Source organism: Balaenoptera borealis (genome assembly GCF_965194805.1).
Source record: "Balaenoptera borealis genome assembly, chromosome: 3".
NCBI classification, from domain to species: domain Eukaryota; kingdom Metazoa; phylum Chordata; class Mammalia; order Artiodactyla; family Balaenopteridae; genus Balaenoptera; species Balaenoptera borealis.
In genome coordinates, this window is record NC_138866.1 from 87,433,480 (window position 1) to 87,460,466 (window position 26,987).

Genomic DNA, 26,987 nt, shown 5'->3' on the forward strand with positions numbered 1-26,987 from the left:
CAGTAGGATACTAAGCTGCTGTGAAAAAGAATGAGGGAATAATCATAACAGCTAACCTCTGAGTGCTAACTATGGACCAGGCACTTTTCTGAGAATGCTAGATATCTTAACTCATTTCACCCTCACAACAACCCTATGGGATTAGTATTTCCCCCATTTTAAAGCTGAGAAAACTCTGAGGTACAGAGATTAAATAATTGCTCCAGATGCCCCCCCATACATACATATGTTTGAATGTGTGTGGGAAAATTGTCTAGTAGGATAGACACCAAACTGTTAATAGTAGTTAACTCTGGAGTAGAGGATTTGGGGGTTTTGTGGTGTTTGAGGGGAGGGGAACAGGAGGACTTTCATTTTTTTACTGTATAAATTCCTCTATTGATTGAAAAAAAGTTTTTACCATTATCATTTAAGAAATTTAAGAAAATGAATAAGGATGTCACAACTCACTGTAGCTTTCAGACTCAAATGCAGAAGTGCATAAGCAGTGGCACAGGCTCCCAAGGCAGAGGACACTCTCCATTCCCAGAAATCCTTTGGCTGCAGCCAGTTCCCAGGAACAGGGAGAGGGAAGGAGCCACCCAAGCTCAATTACAACCCCAACCCTGGCCCCTAGAAGACCCCCGGCAGCCTGGGCAGGATGATCTGTTACATCATGGGCCCAAGGGTCACTTGTGAAGTCTCAGGACTATGGGGTGGAACCACTGGCTCTGAGAAGTGAGCTGTTTGCATCCTTGAGCTATCTTTTGGTCTTCTTAAGTAAATCACGTCCTTTATCTGATGACTAGGGGAGTAACCTCTCACAGCTGGGCAGTCATTGGCAGTCCTCCCTTTAGTTCTGCATGCCTGCATCTTTTGGTCTTAGCCGTGTTTTGTGGACTCCATGACACTGAGTTCTGTTTTTGAATCAAGTCAAGGCCCTGTCCGTTTTCAGAAGAATTCAGCTAGTACTCATTTATGCCTCTGATTATGGTGTCTGTCTTTCGTTATCCCTTGGACCTGCCTTGGTTACATAATTCTTTTGCTTCCGTTCTCCCATATTTGATTTCTGTAGAGGACTTTGTGTTTTCTGGATCCTTTTAAATTAGGTCAGAGGAGAACATTACCTCATCTTTCTAGTTTTTAAAACTGGTTTTCACCTTAAAAAGCTTTAACAGAATGTTTTTTATCATTCCTGCTATTAACTTCTATGAACAATTAAGTTATATTTTAATCTTGCTTTAGAGAAATGTGGATTTAAGTGTTTCCTCCCCAGTCTTACTCAGCTCTTGGTATTATATAGCTGTCATAAAAATCCTGTCAAACCTCCCTATTTACTCCCCTAGTGGTTCTCACGATATCGTATCTGATACACCATTTAATGAGACCTCATGCTGTTAAACAGGACCTCAGTTAGTCTTTCAGATCATATTCCATTTGGTTGTGTAGTTTACTGAGCTACTCCCTTCCCATTGGACATCCAGATTATGGCTTCCTCATAGGGTTGCTGAGAGAATTAAGTGAGAAAGCATATTAGGGAACCTGGTCCTGGGCCTGACTCAGAGGGGAACTCCATTTCTTTGTTTGCTGACCCCCTCCTTCAGCCATTCCAGGTAATGGCATTCTTGTCCCCCAGAAAACTCAGCCGTAACTGCCTCCCCTCCTCATCTGGGGGCCATTGCATTACATCCCCAAAAGTCTGTGCCTTCCAAAAGTGTCAGCCTCTCCTAAACCCAGACCAGCTGAGACTCTAGTTTCTTATAAAGTGATGTGATAAGGTGACAATCCTTCACTGGGGTCACTGACACTGACGAGGTAGCCATATCTGCTGGATGTCAGCAGATCTGAAGGTAATAGGAATTCAGAGATGTTCTTTCCTTCTGAAGATGCCATCTTTAGGAAGGTCTGATTGTGGAAGGGAAATATAGCTCAAGTCTGGACAAGTAGAATGTGGACTCCAGCCCAGAGATGAGTTTGTACAATTGACCTTCTTTATCCTTCAAGGTTTAGCTCCCTCCTCCAGAGACCTTTCCTGAACTCCCTCACGGCTCTCCCACTCATCCTGGCATTTAATCAATTACTTATTGTGTAATGTAATTTATGCACCAAAAAGCCCATGAGAATCTGCTTTTTGCCCGGCACTCTGCTAGGCAGTGGAGAAACAACAGTGAACAGCAAGGGCCCAGGCCCTACCCTCTAGGAGCTTACAGCATAATAGGAAAGACGGACCTTGAACAAGCACTGTGCTTGCAAGTGTGATGAATTACTGCACTTTTTCCCCAGAGCTGGGCTAATTTTCCACTCCCAGAGGGCTGGGGTGTATTGGGTTGGCCAAAAAGTGCCTTCGGTTTTTAAGTAAACATAAAAGACACATTTTTCATTTTCACCAAGAACTTTATTGAACAACATATTCACCCTTTTGTTCCACTACCTTCTGCCATTTTTCAGGCAACTTCATAATTCCGTCTTCCCAAGATTTTTTATCCTTTTGAGCAAAGAACTGTTCCAGGTGCCTTTTATAGTCTTCCAGGGAATTGAAATTTTTTCCATTAAGAGAATTTTATAAACACTGAAACAAATGGAAATCCAGAGGTGCAATGTATGTTGAATATGTCGGATGAATCAGAACTTCCCAGCCAAGCTGTAACAATTTTTGCCTGGTGATCAGAGAAACATGTGATCTCGCCATTATCCTAATGGAATTGGATAATTGCAATTAATTAATTAATTGATAGCTGCAATTAATTGTTTGGTTTTCTGGAAGGAACTCATAATAGAGGATTCCCTTCCAGTCCCACCATGTTTACAATGTCACCTTCTTTGGATAAAGACTGGCCTTTGGTGTGGTTGGTGGTGGTTCATTTCGCTTGCCCAAGATCTCTTCCATTCCACATTATTGTACAGTATCCACTTTTCATCGCCTGTCACAATTTGTTTTAAAAATGGAACATTTTCATTATGTTTCAGTAGAGAATCGCGTGTGGAAATACAGTCAAGAAGGTTTTTTTCGCTTAACTTATGTGGAACCCAAACATCATTAACATAACCAGTCTGGTGCAAATGATTTTCAATGCTTGCTTTGGATATTTTGAGTATGTTGGCTATCTCCGGCGTGGTATAACGTTGATTGTTCTCAGTTAATGTCTCCATTTTATCGCTATCAACTTCAGCTGGTCTACCTGACCATGGAGCATGGTCCAGCGAGAAATCTCCAGCATGGAACTTCGCAAACCACTTTTGACACGTTCGATCCATCACAGCACCTTCTCCATACACTACACAAATCTTTTTTTTCGTTTTTACCTTTCTTGAAATAATAAAGCATAATATGCTGAAAATGTTGCTTTTTTTCTTCCATCTTCAATATTAAAATGGCTACACAAAAATTCACCAATTTTGATAAGTCTTTTTTTAAACGCACGCTGATATGACAGCTGTTACATACAATCTAACAAAATTGTTTCAAATGAAGTTAAAGACAACTAAGTGCTACTAGAGCCATCTTACGGAAAAAAAGGAATGAGCCTTTTGGCCAACCCAATATCTTGCATTCCTTTTGGGTCCTGTGGGCTCTAATGTGATCTGTCACAGCAGTTGCTCAATAAATACCATTTGAATAATTAACAATGAGAAACAGATTATGAAAATGTTTGTTTCTTTTCTTAATTTAGGTATAATTGACATATAACATTTATATTAGTTTCAGGTGTGCAATGTAATGATCCAGTATTGTGAGACGATCACCACAGTAAGTCTAATTAATATCTGTCACCTTATATAGTTACAAAATTTTTTTCTTGTAATGAGAACTTTAAAAATCTACTCTCTTAGCAAGTTTCAAATATGCAATACAGTATTATTAACTAGAGTCACCAAGCTATAGTTTGCTTCTTGATTGCCTTCTCTTTCTATACCATTAGAGGCACCAGGATGGAAAGAGCAGAGATTCTGAGATTTCATGGGACCTGGGTTCAAATCCTGATTTTACTTGTTACTTCTTGGATGTTTATGGGCAATTTGCTCTCTGAGCCTCAGGTGCCTTCTCTGTAAAATGAAAGCAACAGTACCTTCTCCAAAGAGTTATTGTGAAGATTAAATGAGGCAATTTATGTAAATGTGGTATAGGATCTAAAACACATACAAACTTTTAAATGCTACTTTCCTTCCCCTAGCCAATTGAACCTTGGATGGGAGGTCAAAGAAGTTGTTTTCCTAACATAGGATTTCCATTCATTTAGGATAATGAGTGCAGAGGGGAACAGTAAAATTTTAGGTCTGGATGGGGTCTTAGCCTAATCCCTTTTTTTTCTTGGTGAGGAAATTGAGGCCCAGAGAACTCAGGTGATTCCCCTAGGGTGGCACAATGATTTTAGTAGTAGGGCTGGAAACAGAACCCAGGTCCCGACCCAGCATCCAGTGCATTTTGGACAGTTTCTCCTAGAATTTTATTGCCAGCCTCTCACTCTCAGAAAAGGGAACGCCTTCATGTTACAGTTCATCTGAAGTCTCTCTCCAGGGAGGAAGAGAATTCCTGAGAAGTCAGCTGGAGAGGTCCCCAGACCCTTTACAACTTCCCGGAGACTGGGCGGGAAGGTGGCCAGCTCTCCTTGTTGCATTCCAGGAAAGGCCAGCATAGAGTGACTTCCAGATGATCTGGGGGCCTGATGTCCCTAGAGGGTAAGGCAGGCCTCCTCCTCCCCCTTCCTGGGGAGATGGGAAGGGAAGGGAGCAGTCAGCACAGGACAGTCAGAACATGCCACTTAGCGTCACTCAAGCCCCAAACACTCCAAACTCCTCAGAGTATGGAGCTCTGCCTCCTGGAGCCTCAATTTCTCTTAATAACAATAAGAACGATGACAACAACAATAATATTATGAAGTGCCAGGCACAGTTAAAGGCTATCATACATTATCTTTGCCTGCACACTTGCAGCCTGCTTTTGAGAGGCAAGACAAAGTGGTAGTTAAGGGCCTGGTCTCTGATTAAAACTTTCTTGGCTCAAATCTAGACCTCTCACTTACATTCTGGGCAATATTGGGCAAGTTATTTAAGCCTTCTTTGTGCTTCAGCTTCCTTATCTATAAAAAGGGAAGAATGGTAATATCTACCTCATAGGTTGTTCTAAAGATTGAGTTAATACATATGAAGCATTCACAATAGCACTAGGCACACAGCAAGCTCTGTGTGCATTAGTTGTTAATATCTTAGAGTCACTTCAGGGGCATTCCCTTAATCATCTTATCTAAAGGGTCCCCTTTAGTGACTCACTATCAGATTATTGTTTTATTATTTTCAAAGTTCTTTATCATGATCTGGAATTATCTTCCTTTTTTTTTTTTTTACTTGTTTCTTGTCTGTTTGCTCCCACTAACAGGTAAGTTTCATGGGAGCTGGACCTTGCCTGGGACCGAATAGACGCTCAGCACATATTTATTGAATTGAATTGAATTATATCATTGGGGTCTTCCCAAACTCCTGGAAGCAGATACTCATGTTATTCCCCCCTTTACGAAGAAGCAAAATGAGGCACTGAGAGCTCCTTTGTTTGCTCAAGGTCACCCAGCTGGTGGCCCAGTTTGACTCAGGTCAAACCCAGTTTGACTCAAGAGCCCTCACTCTTTTTTTATATATATATTTACTTATTATTTTTGGCTGTGTTGTCAAGAGCCCTCACTCTTAATGATTATGCTAGATTGGCTCCTCTTACTCAAAAATTCTTAGCAAGTGGGTGGGAGGGTTGCCACATCTTATCAACTTTCTCCCCTCTCAAATGGTGCTGGATCTGGAAAGTTTGAAAAAAAGACAAAGAGCTAGGCTTCACTTCTTTCTTCTAGAGCTCGGTCTCAGCACCTCCCCATCCTTGTGCACTCCCTTCCCACCTGACCCTGAAGCCCTTCCATCCAGTCTCATCCTCATCTTCTCCATCTCCAATCCTGTCTCCATCTAATCCCACCTGATCCCTTTTCCATCCCTGTTCCATTCTCATCCGCATTCCTATGTCTATGAGGCAGGGCTTGGGTTGGGCTCTGTCCTAGGGCCTGAGACCTATATCTGTGACCTGGAGCAGAAAAGGTTTGCTTTCTTTCTCACTGTCAACATAATAGTTTCCGTGAAGTTTTTCTGAGTCATCTTTCCCTAGTCCTCTTTTTCTGAGACATTTTTGTGACCTCCCACGTTTACTTACATATGTTCCGGAGTCTAACCTCTCCCCTATACCTATTTGTGCAGTGACCTCATTTTCTCAATCCAAAGGCACATCGCCTGCTGGCTGCCTGATCTTGCCTTTCGATCCACTTCCCAAGAAGTCTTGGCTACAAAGTCCCAGGAAGGGTGGGGCCCACTGAGGTTCTGGTGAATGACCAGGCTGAAAACACTTCTATCCTCTCTGCAAGTCCTTGACTTTTATCACAGCAACAAGTGGGTTTCTGGAAACGGAGCAAGATTGGACAGCAGCCAGATCATATGAATACATGCTTATAGCTGATATCTAGAACTTGGCTGGGGTTTGGAGTCGGGACTAATGCCAGGCAGCCTAAGAGCCCCCTGAGGCTACTCAAGATCATGATGGCACATCCCTCTGTCCAGCTGGACAGGCAATTGGCATTGTCTGGGCTCTGGGCAAAAGTGATCACGGAGTCTTCAGGAGACCCTCACTCAGGCTCAAGAATGGTAGGGAGGATAAGGCTGAGTAGAGAATATTATGGACAATAATGACAGCCATGTTAACAATATCATCTGGTCTAGCAAGGGTAGATGAATTAGGATGAGACAGATAAATATTTTGAGTGGTCTTTAGAAAGGAATAAGGAAGGAATTGATGGGCCAGATTTGGGGATATAGCTAAGGCTGAGACTTAAGGGGCTGGAGTTTGGGATTAGTGACTGGTTGTAGACCCAGTGAGGGGCAGGAGGGCTGGAGGCCTGGAGGCCTGATGCTGTTAGGAAATAGGTAGATTAATAATCAAAATACATTGCAATTGTATAATATATTCTCATAAATTTTCTCATCTGTATAATTTTCTGGGCCAGTATCACTATCTGTCTTCCTAATACCCACACAGACATTTTAATACATGAGAAAACAGGCTCAGAGAAGTTGAGGGATTTTCCCCTGTAGCTACAGATAGGCAAAGTTGGCACTCGTATCCAGGTCTCTTAGCTCCTGATCTGGTGCCCTTCCAGTTCTGTCAGAGAGATTCCTTCAGTACAGAGGGTAGGGAGCTAAAGGCATCTGACCTGTCAGAAGAGGTAGAGTATGACCAATGAGGACAGAAGCCTGGGGCAGGAATGTGGAGATGGCCTGAAACTCTCCCTACCACAGGTCCTATTGGCTGGAGGACGCTATTACCCGGCAATTTTACTCCTAGATACATACCCAAGAGGAATGAGTGCATTATGTTCACCAAAAGATAAGTCCTAAGAAAGTTCATAGCAGCTTTATTCATAATTATCAAAAACTAGAAACAATCTAAATGCCTATTAACAGAAGATTTGATAAACTGTGGTACATCTCTATAATGGAATATGACACATCAATAAAAAGGAACAAACTACTGATATATACAACAACATGGATGAATCACAGAGACATTGTGCTGAGTAAAACAAGCCAGTTTCAAAAGAGTATATTCAGTATGACCAAATGAATCTGGAGTGATAACAAAAAATCACATCTGTGGTTGCTTCTAAGGCCTGGGGAGACTGACTGGAAGGGGTACAAGGGAAGTTTCTGGGGTGATGGAAATGTTCTATATCTTGATTTGGGTAGTAGTAACACATGTAGTACATGGTAACTTTAAGATCTGTAAACTTTATGCAAATTATACCTTTTGTTTTTTTTAATTAAAGCTTAGCTTTTGAGGAAAGAGCCAGTTGAAGAAGGAAAAGGAAGGGTCTTAAAGTGTATGGAGGTGATGTCCCAGATTGGCTCCTGTGGAAGGTGACCAACTGTCCTGATTTGCCTGGGACTGAGGGGTTTCCTAGGACAAGAGGCTTTCAGTGCCAAGACTGGGAGAGTCCTGGGCAAACTGGGACAGTTGGTCATCCAAGTCCTGTGGAGGAGGGGAGCTGAGTGGGAACTCTGGATGATTGGCAGAGAGGCTGGACTCCCTTGGTACCAGAGCTGAGGGGCTGCTCCAGCAGGCTAAGAGAAGGGCCAGCCAAGAGGTGAGGGCAGCGGGCGTTGCTGGTTGCTCCTCAGGGTTCCTGATACTCTAGGAGCAGGAATGGGTTGGGGGGTAGAGCTGGAGGGAAAAGGCCTCGGAGACTGAATTGAGGCAGGCAGGCCATCCAGGTTTAGCATCACAACTTCTAAGCTGGGCTCTGAGGAGATTCTCACTCTGAACCCTCTCTTCACACCAGGTATCCCCACCCTGTCCTCCCTCAAATGCCTAGGCCTAGAAAATACCAAGCAATACATTGATTTTCTGGAAGGAAAACAGACATGGGGACCTATCAGAGGAAAATGCGGTTTTATCTCTTCACCTCCATAGTTGTCACAGGGCAGGGACTGTCCGCTCCCTACTTTGTCTGCCACAGCCTGTTGTGGCTTAAGCTAGAAGGGTCTCCTCTATCTTCTCAGAGCCTGGGACAGATGGGGTAATGAGGGAGAGGCTCTTCCAGCTCTCCAGCTGAGGCCTGAGGTGAATTCTGACAGAAACTGCAGGCAGGGCTGGTCCATGGAGGGATCCGGAACCAGGGAGGGAGGGCTCAGAAGTTCTCATAGTGGTGCACAAAGTGGGCCTGGTCCTTCCTGTTGATGAGCTGACAGGCCTTCTCTACATTCTTGGTCATTCCTGGAGGGCCGCAGCTAAACACCCCGATCTTCCTCACCTGTCAAGCGTGGGGGGGGGGGCAGTGGTTGCAGAGAAGGAGAGGCCTGTGGGCTTCCTCCCCAGGAGGGAGCTGCTTCTCAAGCCTGGCTGGAATGACCAGGGCATTGACCCCAGGCCCTGAGGAGGAGGCTTGAGTTGGGGAGGCAGGGAGTGGGGTTTAAAGCCCTTCTCCAATGCTTGACCCCATCCTGAGGTCCTCTGCTCAGTACCCAGCTGCAGGCTGCTTGAGGGCCAGGAAGTCCTGGCAGGGGAAGGATGGGTCGGGGTGGGACTGACCTTTGGGTGGACCTCCTGCAGAGAGTTGAAGAAGGGCTCGAAGGGGGGTCGGCCAAAGTGGGTGATGGAGCGCAAGCCCGTGAACAGACTCCGGTTCAGCACCTTCTGGAAGTGCCGCTCACAGATGTACTGTGGGAGGGAGTAGAGGACGAAGGTCACAGCCAGGCAGAGCCAGGGTCAGCTCCTAGTCCAGATGGTGGTCCACCCACCTGCCTTGGCCATCCTTACCCTGTCAACCCACATACCCACTGAGCTGCCCTGCCTGGCCGGCCCTGACATACCAGCATGGTGGTCCTGAGGTCAAACTTCTCAGCCAGCTGGGTGATGTAGATGTGCACGGACACCAGGTCCTGGTGGTCATTCTCCTCCACCTCCCGGATGATGTCAGCCAGCCACTCAAACTGCCGCTGGGTCCGTGTCACCCAGATGAAGTAGATCTGGGGACACACAACTAGGGCTCTGACTCAGCTCAGCTCAAGGTTCCTCCACCCAGATGCTTATACTGAGATGGTGGGAAGCCCTGGACCACCCACAGGCACCAAACCTCTGGCAGGACCCACAGGCCTGATCCAAGGCTTCTAGCCACAGATCCCAGCAGAGGCTCTTCTGGCTATACCTCCTACCCTCCCTCAACTGGGTATGAATCTGGGCATCTGGGTATGAATGGCCCCAGCAGAACCAGTTGCCTAGGAGCCAGGGACTTTTTATCATGCTACTCTGCTGGGATGTGGGGACACAATCAGGCTGTCTGTCCCCATTTCTTTGAAGAATGGGAGAGGGACACTCACCTTTTTACAGAGCATTTGGCTGCCTAAGGATGACTTGAAGACCAGGTCTTTGAGGATGGAGGCAAAGGGGGTGACCCCAATGCCCCCTCCCACCAGCACAGACACCTCAAACTTATGCCACTCCTGGTGGCCCTCTCCAAATGGTCCATCGAGGTACAGCTGCCAACAGAAGAGGAAGGTGAGATGAGCCTGGCCCTTCCCCAGCTCTGAGGTTAGAAAAATGGGGGGGGCGGGGAGGACAGGGAGAACTAGTTTCTTTGAGGCACCCCAGCCCTCTCCCAGTCTGGCTTTGGGGTGGCTGGAGCATCTTATCCCAAGGTCGGGGAGGGTGGGGACCTTCTGTCAATGCCAGAACCCCAAAAGTGGTTCCCAGTGATGGGCACCTTTGGATGTTTGGCACAGCTGTCACCCGTCGGGGGTGAGTAGATCTCCCTGAGGCGGGTGGTCCAGGGTCCTACTGCCCGGATGTGCAGGCTAAGCGTGTCCTCGTGGGGCGCAGAAGTCAGGGTGAAGGGGTGGTACTCGTTGGTCCCCAGAGCCAGGCAGGCGATCCGCACCCACTGTCCTGACTTGTACTCAAAGCCTTGGGGCCGCTGGAACTCGAGGTGGGTCACTCCTGGGGGTCATGGGCAGGGAGGGGCGGGGATCAGAGGGCTTCCTCCTGGTGCCTGAGGACTGGCAGGTACCCTGTCCTCTCCACACACCTGAGGCACAGGGAGTGGTCACATGATCTGAGCGAGTATGGCTTCTGGGGCTGGGAGTTGGAGTGCCCCCTTCTCTGTTTCCTGGGTAACTCAAGAGCTGGGCTTCTCCACTCTCCTGTTCCAGCCCCTCCCCTCCTCTTTGCTGATTCTTCCCACCAAGGGCCCAGGCCTGATACCACTGTCCTGGATACCAGCTTACTAGGTCAGGGGACCTCAGGCTCCCCAGGTACCATCTCAGTGTTTGCCAAACCTCCACCGTATGAGGGTTCCCTTTATGGTGGGCCATATCAGCACACCTCCTGCACTATCATTTATCTAACATTTTTCTTTAAATTGACTTACTTTTTCAATTCAATTTACCTTGAGAAGAACATTTAGGTCACTAAGGTGAGTAGAAAACCAGTATCATGTGCTCTATCTAGCTCCAGAGGCCAAGCTCTTAACCAATACCCTACATTGCCTTGCCTAAGTATCATGTGGTCTAAACAGAAGGTACCATGTTTTATCAGATTTTAGCTGGATAGTGTTTGTTGCCTGACCACAGCTGAGCCTCAGGCTTGTTCTCTCTTTGTGGAAAAAGGAGTTTCGCAAGTACTGGAGGATGCAGAAGGCATGCTAATACCATGCTGAGACTTTGCTCTTAAATAATCTTGATTGAAATAAAGTTGAAGGGAGGTTAATTTTCTTACTATGTGAGTCCTGAAGGTTAGCCGGCCCCTTGTCACTTAAGTCATCTTCCACCACCCTTTACATTGATGTGAATCCCCACTCTGGCCAACACTGACTCTCAACAACAGACTCTTGCAGTCTGGACCATTTATCTGTCTCTGAAGAGAGGTTATTCTGAGTGAAGGAATGGGAGAGGGATATATTGTTCCCCGCCCTGCACCCAGGCCACATGTGCGCGGGTCTTTCTTGTCCTTAAACCCCTCTGAATGCACTTTCAGCCTCCTCTTCTCATAGTCGCTTCTCACTGTCCGCAAGTCCTCCTGGGAACTAAGCACAGCTCTTTTGGGGGCTTCAGTTCCATCAGGAAAGCTGCAGGGGTCCCTGAGAGGCTAACAGAGGCAGCAATGGGATGAGGAGGCCTGGGGAGCTGTCTCCCCACGTCCCATGAGTTGACCTCCAATGCTCCCCACCCAGGGTCAGGCCAGGCCTGGTACCTGAAGGCAGCAGTTCTGCTTTCACCACGCCTATCTCCACCTTCTTCCGGCTCAGGCTCACCAGCTTATCCCCCACATAGATAAGTGCTGGCACCAGGAAGTAGATATGGAAACGGGGCAGTTGGATCAGAGCGAAGCTGCCGTGAATGATGAGCTGGAGACATGGCCAGTTAGTATAGCTCAGGCCCAGCTGGCCCCCTTCCTGTACCCACCCTACCCAGATACTTCCTGCCGGGGCCCTGGGCCTAGGCAGGGTAGATGGGGCTGGCATAGGCTCCATAGACTGTGGTCTCAGATCTCGGGGTCTCCATCTGAGATCTTGCGTCCAATTCACCCTGCTCCCTCCCCACATCATGAGTGCTCATCTCTGCCCTGTGGCCTGGCCCTGCCCAGAGGAGTTCCTCACCAGCACGTAGAGCAGGATGTAGAGGTGGTGGGTCAACCAGAAGCCCCGGAAGCTGCGGCGCCGGAAGTGGTGGGAGGCGAAGATGTACATGATGGCGAGAACCAGGAGCAGGAGCACCCCTGTCATACCTGGGGGCAGCGGGGACAGGGTCAGAGAGTCCCTGGTCTCGGGACCTCAGCCTGGGCTGAGAATACCAGAGGGCATTTCCCCATTCCGCTCTTCTTCCCTGACCTCTCTCATCCCTCCCTGGCTCCCAGAACAGCTTGCCCAAAGAAGCTGGAGCTGAGGCTTGTGCTGGAGGCTGCAAAGGGAACCTATGACCACTATAGACAAGTGTGTGTTCATGGGAAGATGAGAACAAAAGCAAAAGTCCTCAGACAGAAACCCCAGACTCCACATACAGTCTACTCTTTACCTGGGACTGTCTGGAAGAACCACCAGTAGAACTTCTGGGGAAGCTTGGACCTGTAGGACAAAGACACCCAGAGCCTCAGGCTGGGGAAGGAGGGGCTCCTCCACTGTTGCAACGTGACTCTGTTCCTGACGGCCCTGAATGCGGAGGTTACTGGGCCTCAACCCAGATGGCCAAGGATCCTTCCAAACAACATGGCACCCAGCCTCCTGCAGTTCCACCCTCTGATCTCAAAGCAGTTCTTCCTCCTGTGTTATCTTGAATTCTCCTACTGCAGCTGACCTTTGCTTCCTTGAGTGCTTGGTTCATATTCTGTGAGCTCCATGAGGGCAGGGAGCTTACCTCCATGCTCTATCCCTATGCTCAAACAATGCCCAGCACAGAGTAAATGCTCAATAAATATTCGTTGAACGACTGCATGTATCTTGGCATCCCAACTCTTTGGCTCCTGGATGGACACACAGGACGTGTTCCACAAATATTTGCCCAGTGAATGGACAGTAGGCTGAGATAGCAAGCTATGTGTCAGGTACACGTGAGAAAGAGCCTCCGACTTCATCTCCCAAACTCCTTTCCTGGCCAATTACGGCCTGCTTCCTTCCTGAGGGCAAGGAAGTCATCTCTCAGCTTCTCCAAGGATGCTAGCTTCTCGCCCTCACTTAGTGAGAGAGTGGAGGGTCTAGGGCCATCTACCTCTTTTCTGTTGTACCCTGAGGCCTGCCCCAGGATTCCCAAGGGGGACCCTCCCCAAAACTGACCCATCATTCACAAAGACGCTGGGGAAGATGCAGGCCAGCAGGCTGAGGGGGCTGACTGAGAAGATGTAGACATTCACCGCGTGGCCAGCACTGTGCAAAACTGAAAGACACATCCTGTTAGAGATGCCTCCAGGGCCAACTCTACCTCCAGCCCCGAGGAGAGCAGGAAGTATAAGTAGCTCCAGTCTCCCCACTGCCTCCCCCACAGCTCAACCCAGGGGGCTGCAGCAGTGGCGAGTGTGCCCGGGAGCCACATACTGGCCAGGACGACAGCAGCCATGGCGATCCAGCGATGGAAGTCCACGGCGGCGTCGAAGGGCACGTAGCGGTTGAGGAAGGTCTCTCGCAGGAAGGTGATGAGGTTGCGGCACATGGTGAGCAGGATGTAGGAGAACATGAAGGAGACGCTGGCCGCCGTGCCCCGCGACAGGATGATGCCCACGAGGGTGGTCTCTGCAATGCCCGAGGGTGGCGAGGCAAAGGCATAGTCTGGGGGCACAGTGGGGGTGGATCAGCACAGCACAGAGGCCTGGACCCCAGTCAGAACAGCTGGGCTCCCCCATCCAGACACCTGAGGATCAAGAATAACAAGCAGAAGGCTCTCACATCTCCCCTCCCACTGCCCACAACCTGGAACTCTCCGTACAGTAAGCACGCTCCACAAACAGGCCGGCACAGATGGCTGAGAAGATTGCCACGGCCACGATGTGCCGCCGGTAGTTCTCCACGAAGCGCTTGTACTGCTGCAGCTTCTGGGCCAGGAAGCCCCGCTGCATCTTCTCCTGCAGCGCCTCTGTGTATAGCCGGGGAGGGGGTACCACTGCCCTGCAGCAATGGGAAGCAGGTGGCCTGAGGTCAGGGCACCCTGTCCTCCCCTAAATGCCACCCTGTGAAGGAGACCTGGTGATCTGGTAGCGGTCAGAATGGGCCACAACAGATGAAAGAAAAAGCTTTTGGCGGGTAGAATCCCACTCTGCCAAGCCTTTACCTCTCAGCTTTATTTGCCCTATCCACCCACTCTTCCATCTCCCCACTACTCCATCTCCACTTCCTCCTATCTGTTCTGTCCTTCCTTCTTCCTGCTCCCTGCACAGGCCTCACTGCTGTGCCCAAAGCAGGCAGGAGCCAGGAGACCCCTCACTGCCTGGTGTTGCATTTGAGTGCCAGGCCCCTTGCCTGAAGATCAGGGTGCAGAGGTTGAAGAGTCATTAACTCAATAGCCTGCCAATCCTGTCAGGGACACATGGAACGAGTCTCAGGATGGTTCCTTGTGTGTGGAGGTGTGGGCAGACCAGAGACCCTGAGACTTCTCCCCATGTCTCCTTGGGTCAAGGGTCTGGGAAACACTTACTTTTTGCCAAACCTCTTCTTCAGCCCAGGGCCTCCCAACTCTGGGGCTTCTGAGACAGGGAGCCCCACTCCCTGAGGGCAAAAACTGAGAAGAGAAAAATGGGTCTCATTCTCCCCTTGTCTTTGCAGCCAGGAGAAGAACTGCCAAGTCAGAGTTGGGGCTGGTGTGGGAGGGGATAGATCCTGGGACTCATTTCTGTCCACAGAACCTGCCCATAAAACCGGTCGGAAAGAAGCCAGGCAGAAGGCAAGACAGAAGGAATGACTATGATCTGTTCATACGCTCTGTAGAATGATCCTGTCCTGGAGGGGCAGGGAGAGAGCCAGGCTCCTGAGCGGTAAGGGGTATGTGTGTGAGGCAGCTGGAACTCAGGCTAGAACCGTGCGCTGAGAGCTACTTTCAGAGCAAATGTCTGGCCCAGGGGCTGATTCCACCAGCCCTACTCCTTCATTTCTCTGCAGGGGACCCAGCCGGGGCACCTCCCAGTGCCCCGTTCCCACTCACCGTTCCCCAGAAGTCCGAGTGATGAATGACACTCGACAGCTGACGTTTGGTTTAAGAATGTCTCCAATACCTGGGGAGAACAAGAAGCTGGACGGGCTTCCCCACGAGGGAGGAGACTGTCCTAGGAAGGCTGCCGTGGCACTTGCCAGTGACTTGGTCATGTCCCCATCTCTCTCTCCAGCCTTGCTCCCCTCACTGCCCACACCGAGCACCCACTGTACACAGGGCGGCGGCCACTGCTAGACAATGTGGCAACTGAGTGCAATTAGAAAAGGGGCCCCCCTCCAGGCGGATGCAACCCTGCAGGTCTTTTGTGTAGAGAAAACAGGGCCTCTTCCTCTGGCCGGACACACCCCAGACCAATGCACATGGTTGGTGTGTAGCATGTAGGCTGGACTTCAGCCTGCCCTGAGCCCTCAGTGGGTATCTTTGTGCATAAATTGCACAAGTGTATGTGATACCCTTGATTACATGTGCCGGCTCTCTACTAGGCACCAAGGACTAAAAGAGAAATAAGACCTGAGTGCTATGCACCAGGAACTCTCATTTTGAAGACACGCCCATTCCTGACGCCTTCCAAACTCACACACCTCCGCCTCCACCCTTGACGCAGAGCTGGGTGCCGCGGAGCTCGTTGTCGTGGTCCCGCAGCATGAAGTGGAAGTCCTCCCACGTCAGCTCCTGCTTGTCCTGGAAGCCCGACTCCCGGAACATGGACTCCACCACCTCGGCCAGCTGGGCCTTGGACAGGCAGTTGTTGGAGATCTCGATGAAGGACCTGGGCAGGGGGAGGGAGGAGAGACGAAAGCAGCCTGTCACCCGGCAAGGTCAGGTTCAGGCAGGTGCTGGGTGGGGCAGGCCCCAGACTATCTAATGTGGTTACCAGTGACCCAGGAAATGGCACTGAGAAGGTGTTCATCCAGCCTGCCGCTGACGCTAAGCTGGGTGGGGTGGCCAAGGGCTCAAAAGGCAGAACAAAATTGAAAGTGACCTTGACCAGTTAAAGAAAGCAGCCCCCAAACAGGGGGGCATCTACAGCTGGGATGAATGTCCACTTAGTGTAGGGACTTGTCCACGTGTGCCATGGCGCTCTCACGTGGCCCGCTCTCGTGTTGATACCTCCCACACCACCGCCGGGCACCCCGTTCGTGGTCCAGCGGGGGGGTTGGGAGGGGAGATGTAGCTGCACTGGCTGCTGCTTCCTTGTGCCAACAGCCTGGGGCATAGGCAGGAGTACCTCCGCACCCAATGTGACAGCACCCACAGTGGCAGCTACAGTGGCCATAACTCTTTTCTTAGACTGTGCTTTGGGACAAAAGCAAACAAACATGCAAGTTTGTGTGAGTCCAGCAGAAAAAGACCTTTGCGTGCATGGCACAGCAAGCACTGCCATCACATTAAAAAAAACACATCATCCCACTTGCTCAGGGTGAGACTGAGCAGGAGCCACACTGAGTACAGGCCGAGGAGGTGGACCTCAGCCCCTGGGGGCAGAGACCGTCTCCTAGAGGGTCCTGCAGCAGCACGCCCAGCGAGGGACAACTGCAATGCACTTCGCCCTAGCCCTTGCAGAAGCCCACGTCCAGTTGTGGTATCTGGACTGTAAAGAATGTGGCAGTTAAGGTGAAAGCTGAGAGCAATGAGGAGGCTTACGGGGGTAGAAGAGTTAAAAGGGTCTGGGCTGTTCTATACATTCTGTTCATTCATTTGCTTATTTGTTTCATCTGATTCAGTTAACTATGTACTGAATGCCTGCTATGTGCCAATCACAGTGCGGAGGAGGGGATTCAGCAGGGAACAAAGAGAGATATGAACCCTGTCCTTACAGAGCTGCAGGCAGCTGTGTTACTGGAGCACGGTCTTCAGGAATAAGTCTATGAGCTCAAAACAGCTCTTTATCGGCACACCACAACAAGAAATGGTTTAAGAAGCAGGAAGAGAGAAGGGTTGGAATATAGAAGAACTTTCCATGTTTCTCCTCCTGCCTGTCATGGTGATTAATACTGGCAGTGACCCAGGGCATCCATCCTCCATGATTCATTACCTCACTGTGTAAAGCACAGCATTTGAAGAGTTAGCAAAGACCCAAAGGCATCCAGAAGGCGTGAGTGGGCTTTGTTACTGGTCATCTTGATGTTGGTTGTCTTTTGTAACTAGGGAGAATTTTCTGGTGGTGTTGGCACTGCAAATACAGACCCTCCTGGAGGCAGGGGCCTGTCCAGACAAACTTCTGAAGCTGGATGCTCTGAGTGTCTAGGATATAGTACCTAGGCCACGTCTCAGTGCAGATGGCTTCGTAACCTCCTCGCCTACCCTCCTCTGACCTGTTTTCCTGTTTAAAATATCAGGAAGTCTCAGGACTGGAGAGGCCCACCCCATACCGCATCATGGTAAAGAACTCGTCCTTGGAGAGGAAGCCATTCCCATCAAGGTCATACATGGTGAACATCAAGCGGGACTTGTCCTCTGGGGAGCCTGGAGGAGATAGGGGGATGCCCGTCACCTCTCTGCTGAAAGACACCTGACTCCTGGGATGGTCCACCATCCCCCTACCTTTCATGAAGACCACCAGGACGTCCAGGAACTCCCGGAAGGACAGGTAGCCGTTGCCGTCCTTGTCGGCCAGAGAAAACATGGACTCCACAAACATGTCCTGGGGCTTGAGGCCCAGGGACTCGGCAAACTCAGCCCGGCTCAGCTCACATGTCAGGGCCTCCCGCACCTTCTGTGACGAGTCCAGGGGCAGGGTCCCTGCGTCTGCCTGGTGGATGTCCAGCACCTGCACTCGGGCAGCAGCAGAGGGAAGGAGAGAAGGAGGTGAGGCCTGGGCTGGAAGCAGTTCCGTGACCTCTCACATCTCCCCAAAGTCCAGATCAGAAAGGGTGAGCCCTGGTGGCTGCTCATGGTCATTAGATAAATTTCTGACTTGGGCTTCTGCTCTCTGCAGAGGGGATGACTGTAGCAGGGGATGGGGAGGGAACGGGGAGGGGCACAGTTTGGGAATGCAAAGTGAGAGAGCCTACACTGGGGACAGAAGCTGCAGCAGACATTAAGTGGACAGGGAGGAAGGGGCTAAAGATATGTTCTCTTGTCAGTTCAGACAGGGCTGCCATGTGCCTGATTTTAAAAGTCATATACATGTAGCTACCATTTGTTAAATGCCTATAATGAAGCAAGCACTTGGGCTAAACCCTGTACATAGAACAGTGTTTATCAAACTTTAGAGTGAATCAGAAGCCTCTGGTGGGCTTGTGGGCCCCAAGCCCAGAGTTCCTGATTTCCTAGGTCTTGGGGAAGGGCCTGAGGACTTGAATTTCTAACAAATTCCCAGATGAGCCTGCTGCTGCTGGTCCAGGGGCCACACTTTGAGAACCACTGATGTAGACCATCTCCCTGAATCCTCACAACAACCTAAAGGGATGGATCCTATTTTAATCACTGTTTCATAGATGAGGAAACTGAAATCTCCAGCCCGCAGAGCAGAAGCTTAGATAACCCCACATAGGGTCCTGTCCAGCCCAGGGTCCCTTCAACCCCTGGGCCCGGTCCTGCCTCCAAAAGGCACAGTCAGGCACCTGGGCAAAGAGGTGTCTGAAGAAGACCTCCAGGATGCGGCCCCGCTGCTGCTTGGTCACAGCCTTCCTGAACAGCTCAGGCTCACTCATCTCAGCCACATCAAGGCCCAGAGCCCAGCTCACACAGAAGCCCTGCAGATGCTGCACGAAGGTGCCTCGCTCTTCCTCGGAGTTAAACAGCATCACCTGGGGGGAGGAAGGCTCAAGCTTCTGGTTCAGCCTCCCCTCAGAGGGTCTGGGGTTGGGGGATGGAGAAAAAAAGCCCTCCCCCATTCCATCCCGGCTGGGACCACGTGAGAGACCCAAAGGGGGTCAGAGGGAGAGTCCGGTGGGTCTGGGGACCTCTGAAAGGAGTGCCTCCTCCCAGCATCAGCCTTCACAACTGAGCTCTGTAGCGGAGGACGGGGTGGCCGGAGAGGACTCGCCGTGAGAGGGGAGATGTGTGAGGGCAGCCCAAGCCGGGGAGGCAGGATGGGCCATACCAGGTCATACTCCTTGGGGATCTTGAGCAGCAGGGTGCGGCGTCCGCGGTTGCTGGACAGGATGAGGTGGACCTGCTGCGGGGGCCGCAGCTGGACGGTGCGGAGCACAGAGAGACGCCTGTCCAGGACCTGCAGACGCCTGTCTGGGAGCAGCTGGATGGTGATGGGATAGCCCCTCTCCCTGGGTCCCGGCCACTCCATCGCTAGGGAAGGGACAGTGGGGCAGAGTGGTTCAACAGAGGTCCCCAGGCCTCTGCCCTCAGGCTAGTTCCACTCTGCCAGTCTGAGCAGGCACCCCCAAAGCCTGGCTCCCTCCCCACATCTGTAACATGGTTCTTTCTCCCAGCACCGCCCCCCCATCTGTCCCCTTCCCCCTTCCCGCCCCTTGGCCCCATCTCACCTGACACTCCATCTTCGGCTGCTTCCTTCTTCACACTCTCTCTGCCTTTCTTTTGTAGCTTCTTGCGCTCTTGGCCCCGGAAATAGGCCACCACCCCAGAGATAAGCAGGCTCACTGAAAGGGGTCAGAAGGAGCCACTGGGGGGGGGGGGCCTCGCCTACAGCTTCACTGAGGCTTTGGCTGCTGCCCTTCCCTTCCCAAGGCCCCCTGAGCCTGGCTTCAAATGTACCTAGGAGCTAGCCTTACAGGCCAGCAGGTAGTGAGGGGCAGGGACAGTCTGTGAGGAGGAGGGGAGCCAGAAGAGAAATGGGCGAAGGGGTAAAGGGCTCACCTAGTGGGAGACAGCACAGAGCCACGATGGTGATGCCAAAACCAGGACCACTGCCCTCGAAGAAATCAGTCACAGTCAGGGGCACACAGGGGGGCAAGTCTTTACTTGTGAGCTGCCGGGGCTGAGGGCAGGGTGCACCTGAGGGAAAGGCACAGAAGAGCTCAGGGCCTGGGGATCCCACTCTTTGGCTACGCAGCCTTCCCTTCTGTCCTACAAAGGACCAGGTACCCACTCCCTCCCAAACCCTCCTCCCTGGAACTTGTTCCCCTCAAAAATTCCTCTTCCACATCCCATCTCTCAGCATCTATCCCAACTTGACCACAAGGTTCAGCCCTGCAAACCAGTCTAGTCCCTACTGGGGGAGGTGGCCTAATGCAGGCCTCCCAGACCAACACAGAAGGAGCTGCCTGGTGCCTAGCACCAGCACCAAGTGATCCCCACACAACCTCTGTCCCTTCTCTGCCACCACTGCTTGTGTTCTCCCAGGCCACCCACCTTGTTGCCAAATAAAGACATTGGGCTGCAGGGCACCATGGTTCACGCGGGTGACAGCCACCAGCACGTCCCGAAGAGTGGTGTTTCTGATTTCTGCAATTTCCTCCGTGGAGAATAGCCTAAGTTAGAGAAAGCCAGGAATTGTTGGGATGGGAAGGGGACACAGGTCTCCAGCAAACTCAGGCCCAGGGACCCAGATGAGAAAAGAGACCGAGAGGGGTTGGGGAGGGGTGCTGGGACAGCCGGGTGCTGTTTACAGGCAGAGGGTCTGGGGCTCAGGCCGAGGTAGAGTCTGAGGTGGGAACCCAGGCAGGCCTCACCCATTCCTGCTGTTCTCAAACCAGTAGCGGTCGCCATCCCGCAGTCGCACAAACTGATCGAGGACGATGGCGCTGAAGAGGGGTCCAGGGTCCCCATGGCTCTCCAGGAGCCCCCCGGGGAGTAGCTCCAGCCGGGACAGGTCCTGGTTGTACAGGGCGGCTGTGGCCTCCAGCACCTGGGGCCACACAGGAAGTGAGGAGCGTGTGAGCGTGTGGTTTTGTGTTGGGAGGGCAGCCACTATTGCCCCATCCCTCAAACACAGGACCCCGTCAGCTGCCTGGCTTGCTGCTCAGGCCTGAGGAAGTCTCCTCTATCTAGGCAGCCCTCCTCAGGTGGTGACAAGTCTGGTGGGAGGACCAGTGTGTCACTACCCAGACTGCCTATCCCCAGTGATCAGCAGCTGCAGGGTCACCCAACTTATGGGGGGAGATCCTGCAGGAATAGGACAATGGCACCCAACCCAGGGGCCACTCTGCAGTAATGGTACAATGCAGTGGTGAGGATACTCTGGAATCAGGTGGCTGAATTTAAATCCTGCCTCCAAGACTGACTTACCAATTATGTCATCAGTAAAACGGTGATAATTATGGTATCTACTCTGTAACGTTCTTGACATAGATTAAATTTGTTACATGTGTAAAGGACTTCGAACAGTATCACCACAAGAAAGCTTTAGCTGCCATTATTATCATCACTATTCCTGACCTGAGGGTCCACGTTGGGGTTGAGGTCACTCCAGTTCTCTGGGGTCTTCAGCCCCAAGGCCTGTCGGGCTTGGCTATAGCTGGGCAGCCCCATATCTCGGCCACGTTGGATGCTGCTGGCCACATAGTCAGTGCGGGAGAACTTGCCAGGGCCAGGCCAGTAATCTGAGGAGGAGAGAGGACCAGGCTCTAGGCTCAGTCCCTCTAACCCTTCTTCGCCCAGCAGCCTTGAATTGGGCTGTTGGCATTACCCACACTCAGCACTCCTTGACATGTGACCTGCCTTGGTGCAGGGTCACTGTCATCATGTGTGACCAGGGGCAATTTTTCTGGCAAAACTCTTCCCCTAAGACTCAGGACTGTTCTAGTCACCAAGCAGTAAATTCCCCGTCCCACCTCCTTAACCTCAGCATAGGGCTGGACAAAAACCTTTAGCGACCTAAGCACCAGAGATTGTGCTGCCACCCTTCCCCCACATACTCAGATGTCGGTAATTTAGAATAAAGTTTGTTTTCTTCTAATGGCTGTTTGCTGTGTGTTTATCTATGTTCCTGCATTGTAGGTACCCTAGGTCTGCCTGATGATTAACCCAGAAGGGTCCCCAGGCTCCCGGACCTCTGGGCCCTCATCCCCTCTGCCTCCAGTGCTTACCCCTCAGATCTTCAACCACTATCCTGTCCTCCAGCTCCGAAATCTGGGAGGCCATTCCCAGCAGCAGCTGATTCACTGCCTCGGCACTGTTCAGATTGGGGTTCTGGAAAAAAACAACACACTCAAGGTAGGTTTTCAGGCCCCTCCCTAAAGCCAGGTCCTTCTCAGGACCATTGCAGCACCTCAGGATAAAGGGCCCTTGGCCAGTCCTAGACTCTCTTGAGCTGTTGTCCCCAGATAATTTTCTGATCACTCTACCCTTCAACTCCCGCCACCCTGGAGCTGCAACACCTAAGAACTGGAATTGTTGCTTTTCCCAGCCTGTGTGATGAGACTGACCTTGATCCACCTTCCCTTGCCCCTGACCCCAGGCTGACCTCCCGAATCCAGTAGCTGTTGCAGACTCTGAGAGCTGGGGAGCTGCCAAAACCCTCATTCAGGACCATCTGGAAATGACAGCTGGTGTTTCTGAAATGGGGAATCAGCAAGGATGCAGTAAGAGAATTCAGAGAAGTTGAGGTGGGGTTGAGTGGGGTGAGGGATTCAGAGGGGGTCTGGCCAGTACTAAGGGGTGTCCTCTGAACTTCCCTGAACATGGCAGGGATTTGGCAACGAGTGCGGATTGAAGGTAGAGGTTGCTCTTTGTCCACACAGGGTAGGAAGGGAAGGAGGAAAGAGAGTGACCCAGCTGCTGGACAAATCCTGCTCTCAACAACTGAAGTTCAGCCATTAGGAGGAAATGGGGAGATTTTCCTGCTAAGACTGAACTTCCTACCGCAGGGTGCTGTTTTAGGGCACCAAATTCTGCTTCTTTTCCCCCATGAAACTGTAGGGGTGTAAAAAAGCCCCAGGCCCCCAAGACCACTAATTCTTCACCTCTGCCAGTGCGCTGCTCAGCCAGACCCTCCCTCACCTCATGTAGACGCCAGGAGGCACCATGGTGGAGAAGAACTGCTCAGAGGCCGCCAGGAACTCCGGAGAGATGCCGGGGTCCACGAAAGGGCGGTACTCTGTCCACAGGGGTAAGAAGAGAAATAGGCTCTTTACCCTCACACACTCTCGTCACATGAACCCACCTGTCTTCTCTGTCCTATGGATCCTGACCCCCTCCCCCTCCCCAAACCCCCCCTCAGCCCAGGTGTTCCCTCAACTCCCTCACCTGTGTAATTCGGCGGTGCTTGCTGCAGGAAGCTGGGCAGCCACTCATACATCGCGATGTTCTGAGGGTCAAGAGAGGGGGAAATGGGGGGCCAGCGCTGTAGCAGCCAGGCCACGAGGGCTCTGAGCTCAAGGAAGGCTTAGGTGGGAGACGAGGAGCAGGCAGCGGCAGTCACGGGAGAGACACTCAAACAGGAGAGGGGTGGAGGTTCCCGTTGCCCACGAGGAACGAGGGCAGGGGGGAGGGGCAGCTAAATAACAATCACGAGAAAACCTCTGGTACAAGTGGCGTTTTGCCTCCTTATCACTCCCAGGGGCTTTCGCTAGACATAGCTGTCTGGGGAGGGGTGCTGCTGGGTGGGCTTGTCCGAGGATGGAGGGCTGTGCGGGGCAGCGGAGTCTCCCAGGGACCGGGACGGGGGCGGGGGGCGGGAAGGGCCGCGCGACCGACCTGGTAGGTGGCGATGACCCTCTTGCGCGCGTGCTGGAACAGCTCCTCGTCCCCCCAGAGCGGGTGCTGGCGGGCCAGCCTCTGCGCCCACAGGTTGTGGTAGCGGAACCAGAGCAGGCCCAGCGCCTGCAGGAAGGGCTCGCGGTTCCCTCGCTCCGCCCCGAAGGCTGCCCGCGCCGTGGGGACGCAGGGAAGGAGTTGAGCGCAGGTGGGCCCGAGGGGGGCGCACCTCGCCGGCCCCCCGCCCGAGCCCCCGCCCGCGCCCCCGCCGCCTCACCGTACAGCCCCCGGGGCCCGCGCCGTCCTGTGGCGGGGTCGGGCGCCGTCCACATAAGCAGCGGGTCGTGCGCGTCCCGGGGGAAGGCGGGGTCGGGCCCCGACTCCAGACGCCCCCCGGAGAAGCTCCGCAGCTCGTCGCTCCAGGAGTGCGAGGAGCCATAGATGGCGCTGCCGTCCAGCCAGCCCGTCACCTCGTTGGTCTGCGGGGACACCGGGAGGCTGAGCCGGGGGTTGGGTGGCCGAGGCGGCTCAGAGCGGGCGAGGGCCGGGCGGCCGTTGCGGGTGTGCTGGGGGTGGCCCCCACCCCACTCCCCCAGCCGCCTGCCCCGCCCACCAGGTCCCGGGGGTTGCTGGGGCTCTGTCCGGTCTCCGGGTCCCAGCGGCTCCTCTGGAAGGAGAGCACCACGTCCCCGCTCTGGTCGCGATCGAACACGGGGTCTCCGGGCGGGATGTGGATGTTGAGGAACTCGGCCGGGCAGCCAGGCTTTTCCACGCTCACCAGGTCCGAGAGCACGTGGTAGCCTGCGGGCGTCGGGGGCAAACTGGTGGGAATCGCTACTCCCCACCGCCAAGGCTGACGCCAATTTCTCAAGAGCCTAAAGGCAGATGTTCCAAGGCAAGTTCCGCGCCACCAGCTCTAAAACTTTTTTCTAATTCGCTAAGTGGGGTTATAGTACCCTCCTCGCCCACCCCATAATGTTGTTGGGAGAATCAAAATAATATGATTAATGTAAGGGCTCGCCCAAGCCAGTCCCCATCTCCTAACAGATCCTGCCTCTCCCTCCCTCTTCGGGGGAAAGAAGATATAATCACAACAGGAGGAGAGGGGCGGCAGGGGAATCAGCTTCTAAGACCTATAATGAGGGTTAGTGGCACTCCTGGGTTTGTAGTCAGTGATAAGAGAAAGATTAGGAGAGCAAATACCCCCGAATCAACACCCCCAAATCCCTCCAAGATGAAGAAAGGCTTGAAGTGAGGCTTGGTGGGGGAAGGAAGTGGTTCGGGGTCTTGCATCGGTCTCCTGTGGACTTGCAGAGAGGCCTCAGGGCCCCTCTCCCCAGGCGCTGAGCTGAACGCCAGGTCAACCCTCACCGAAGACGCGTTCTCCCACTTTGCTCTCACCGAAGAAGACCCCCAGCACTGTGCGATTGCGGCCGGATGGCCGCCCGGCTGCGCCCCGCATGGTGGCGTTGCTGAGTCGGCGCGGGTTGGGCAGCAGCGGCTCCCCCAGAGCCTGATACACGCCGTCCGCATAATTAGCTGGTACAAGGCGCCGCAGTCGGGAGCCTGTGGGAAGCAGGGAGCCGGGCTCTGTACTCCGTCTCCAACAAGCCCACGAACCTCGCTCTACACCTCCCTCCAACTCCCCACTTCCACTGACGAGACCCCTTCTTCTGTCCCCAGGGGTGTACAGGAGTTCGCGGCGCAGGCAGCCGGGCGGCTGGCGGCGCGCTCTCTCGGCTTCTCCGCGCGGGGTCCCCCGCGCCCCTGCCCTCCACTAGCCGTTCCCCACCCCAGACCACGGGACGCACCGGCAGCGCCACGCTCGTGGTGCCTCAGGTTGTTGAACCAGCCGTCATAGCGCTGCACTTCCCAGGTCAGCGACAGTGAGTCCTGGCCGCCTGTGGGTCAGAGGGTGGTCCACTCAGTGCTAGCCTCCCTGCGACCCCTCTGGGACCCGACGGCCTCGGCCCGTGCTTCTCCAGCCCGCCCAGAGCCCCCAACCCGACCCAAGTGGCGATACTCACGCGGCGTCTAGGCTGTGCCAGGAAGTTTTCCATCTGGCTGAGCAGCTCAGCCATCTCACCCGATCTTCCAGCCTCAGGAAGCCGCTTGCCGGCACGTCTCCCTTCCCCAACTCCCAAGGGAAACTGGGAGACATCCCGAACTAGGGGCGCCTAGTACTTACCCGCTGGGTCCAGGAGTGCAGTCAGCAGAGCTCCCAGGAGCACCAGTGCCTCTGGCCTTGCGCGGAGCATGCTGACCCTGCGGCCAAGGGGGTGGGAGGTGGTACGTGAGGGACACGGAGCAGGCGTCCCCCACACCGACAGTTGGCACAGGAGGAGGAGGCGCCAGCTGTGTCCACTTCTGGAGCGAAGCTTTCAGAAACATCGCCAAGGACACGCACCCGCGGGGCACTTTTTTAAAGGCACAAGCAGCCCTCAAGGCAGTGACACCGGTCCCCACCCTCCACCCCGTGGAAGAACTAACCCCGATCACACACAGGAACCCAGGAGGCACAAATCCTCTGGGGCTTGTCAGTCCCTGGCAGGACTTTACCTCCAGCCTCCCAGGTCCCGAACAAAGCCTTGAATCCTACCCCTCAGGAACTGCTTCTCCTAGAGGAGGCAGGGAAAGGAATGTGGCTAGTGAGCTGGGAATCTGGAACCTGCAGTCCCTCATACCCCTCAGTGAATGCCTGTGCATGGACACGAGGGATGGGAAGATCAGGTCCCAAGTCCCACTCAAACCGGCTTAGGGCCCCCATCGGGATCAGAAGTCGTCTTTTTCTTGGAATCTTTGCTTCTCTGCTCTGCTCTCTGCCTCTCCCCCGCCACTCCTCCCCAGCTCCGCAGATCTTCAGCCTCCCCGGCCTCATTCTCACCCTCCTCTCTGGGTCCTCTGAGGCCAGCTGTGCAGGTGTCCACTCAGGCCAGACCAGCACCAGATGTGAGCATCTGGACTGGGACTCACCCTCTTGCTATGCAGGCGGGGCTCCTCTCATTTGCATAGCGACCTCCGCCTCCCGTTTGCATGATCTCTTCCCTCTGGGACCTGGCTGCAAAGCCCCGACACGGCTCGTCACGCTGCCCAGGCTGCTATAAAAAGGATTTCAGGTCCTGTGCGACTTCCAAACGCAGAGTGAACACGCGGAGCCCGCTCTCCCACCTACCTAACTCCGTCCCGGCCAACCCAGAGAGCCTGAGGGCAGCTAGCTGCTGCGCTTCCTCAGGGGCGAGCCGAGG

At 52.8% G+C, this 26,987-nt stretch overlaps 1 protein-coding gene across 7 annotated transcripts; it reads right to left on the reverse strand.

The window, feature by feature from the left end:
- Positions 1–7,398: 7,398 nt before the first annotated feature.
- LOC309627095 (dual oxidase 2) lies at positions 7,399–26,829 on the reverse strand (the record flags this gene model as incomplete). 7 transcript variants are annotated; one of them, XM_082388709.1, is made up of 35 exons in its annotated part: positions 26,716–26,829; positions 26,302–26,360; positions 25,931–26,007; positions 25,554–25,643; positions 25,144–25,308; positions 24,356–24,543; positions 24,020–24,221; positions 23,743–23,909; positions 23,293–23,353; positions 23,047–23,143; positions 22,511–22,601; positions 22,134–22,236; positions 21,484–21,647; positions 20,778–20,953; positions 20,458–20,576; positions 19,963–20,100; positions 19,632–19,745; positions 19,232–19,434; positions 18,750–18,935; positions 17,728–17,953; positions 17,556–17,649; positions 15,765–15,952; positions 15,175–15,244; positions 14,671–14,754; positions 13,966–14,144; positions 13,578–13,808; positions 13,320–13,419; positions 12,565–12,614; positions 12,150–12,277; positions 11,744–11,897; positions 10,260–10,492; positions 9,877–10,035; positions 9,370–9,525; positions 9,089–9,217; positions 7,399–8,810 (listed from the first exon to the last, which is right to left on the reverse strand). In XM_082388709.1, the coding sequence occupies exons 3-35, from the start codon at positions 25,998–26,000 to the stop codon at positions 8,688–8,690; spliced, it is 4,638 nt and encodes a 1,545-aa protein (XP_082244835.1). In that variant the 5' UTR covers positions 26,001–26,007; positions 26,302–26,360; positions 26,716–26,829. The 7 variants fall into 7 exon arrangements, with proteins under 7 accessions (XP_082244835.1, XP_082244837.1, XP_082244834.1 ...); XM_082388711.1 differs by lacking the exon at positions 26,716–26,829 and adding an exon at positions 26,627–26,641; XM_082388708.1 differs by having other exon boundaries at positions 17,556–17,953.
- Between the last annotated feature and the right edge of the window lie 158 nt (positions 26,830–26,987).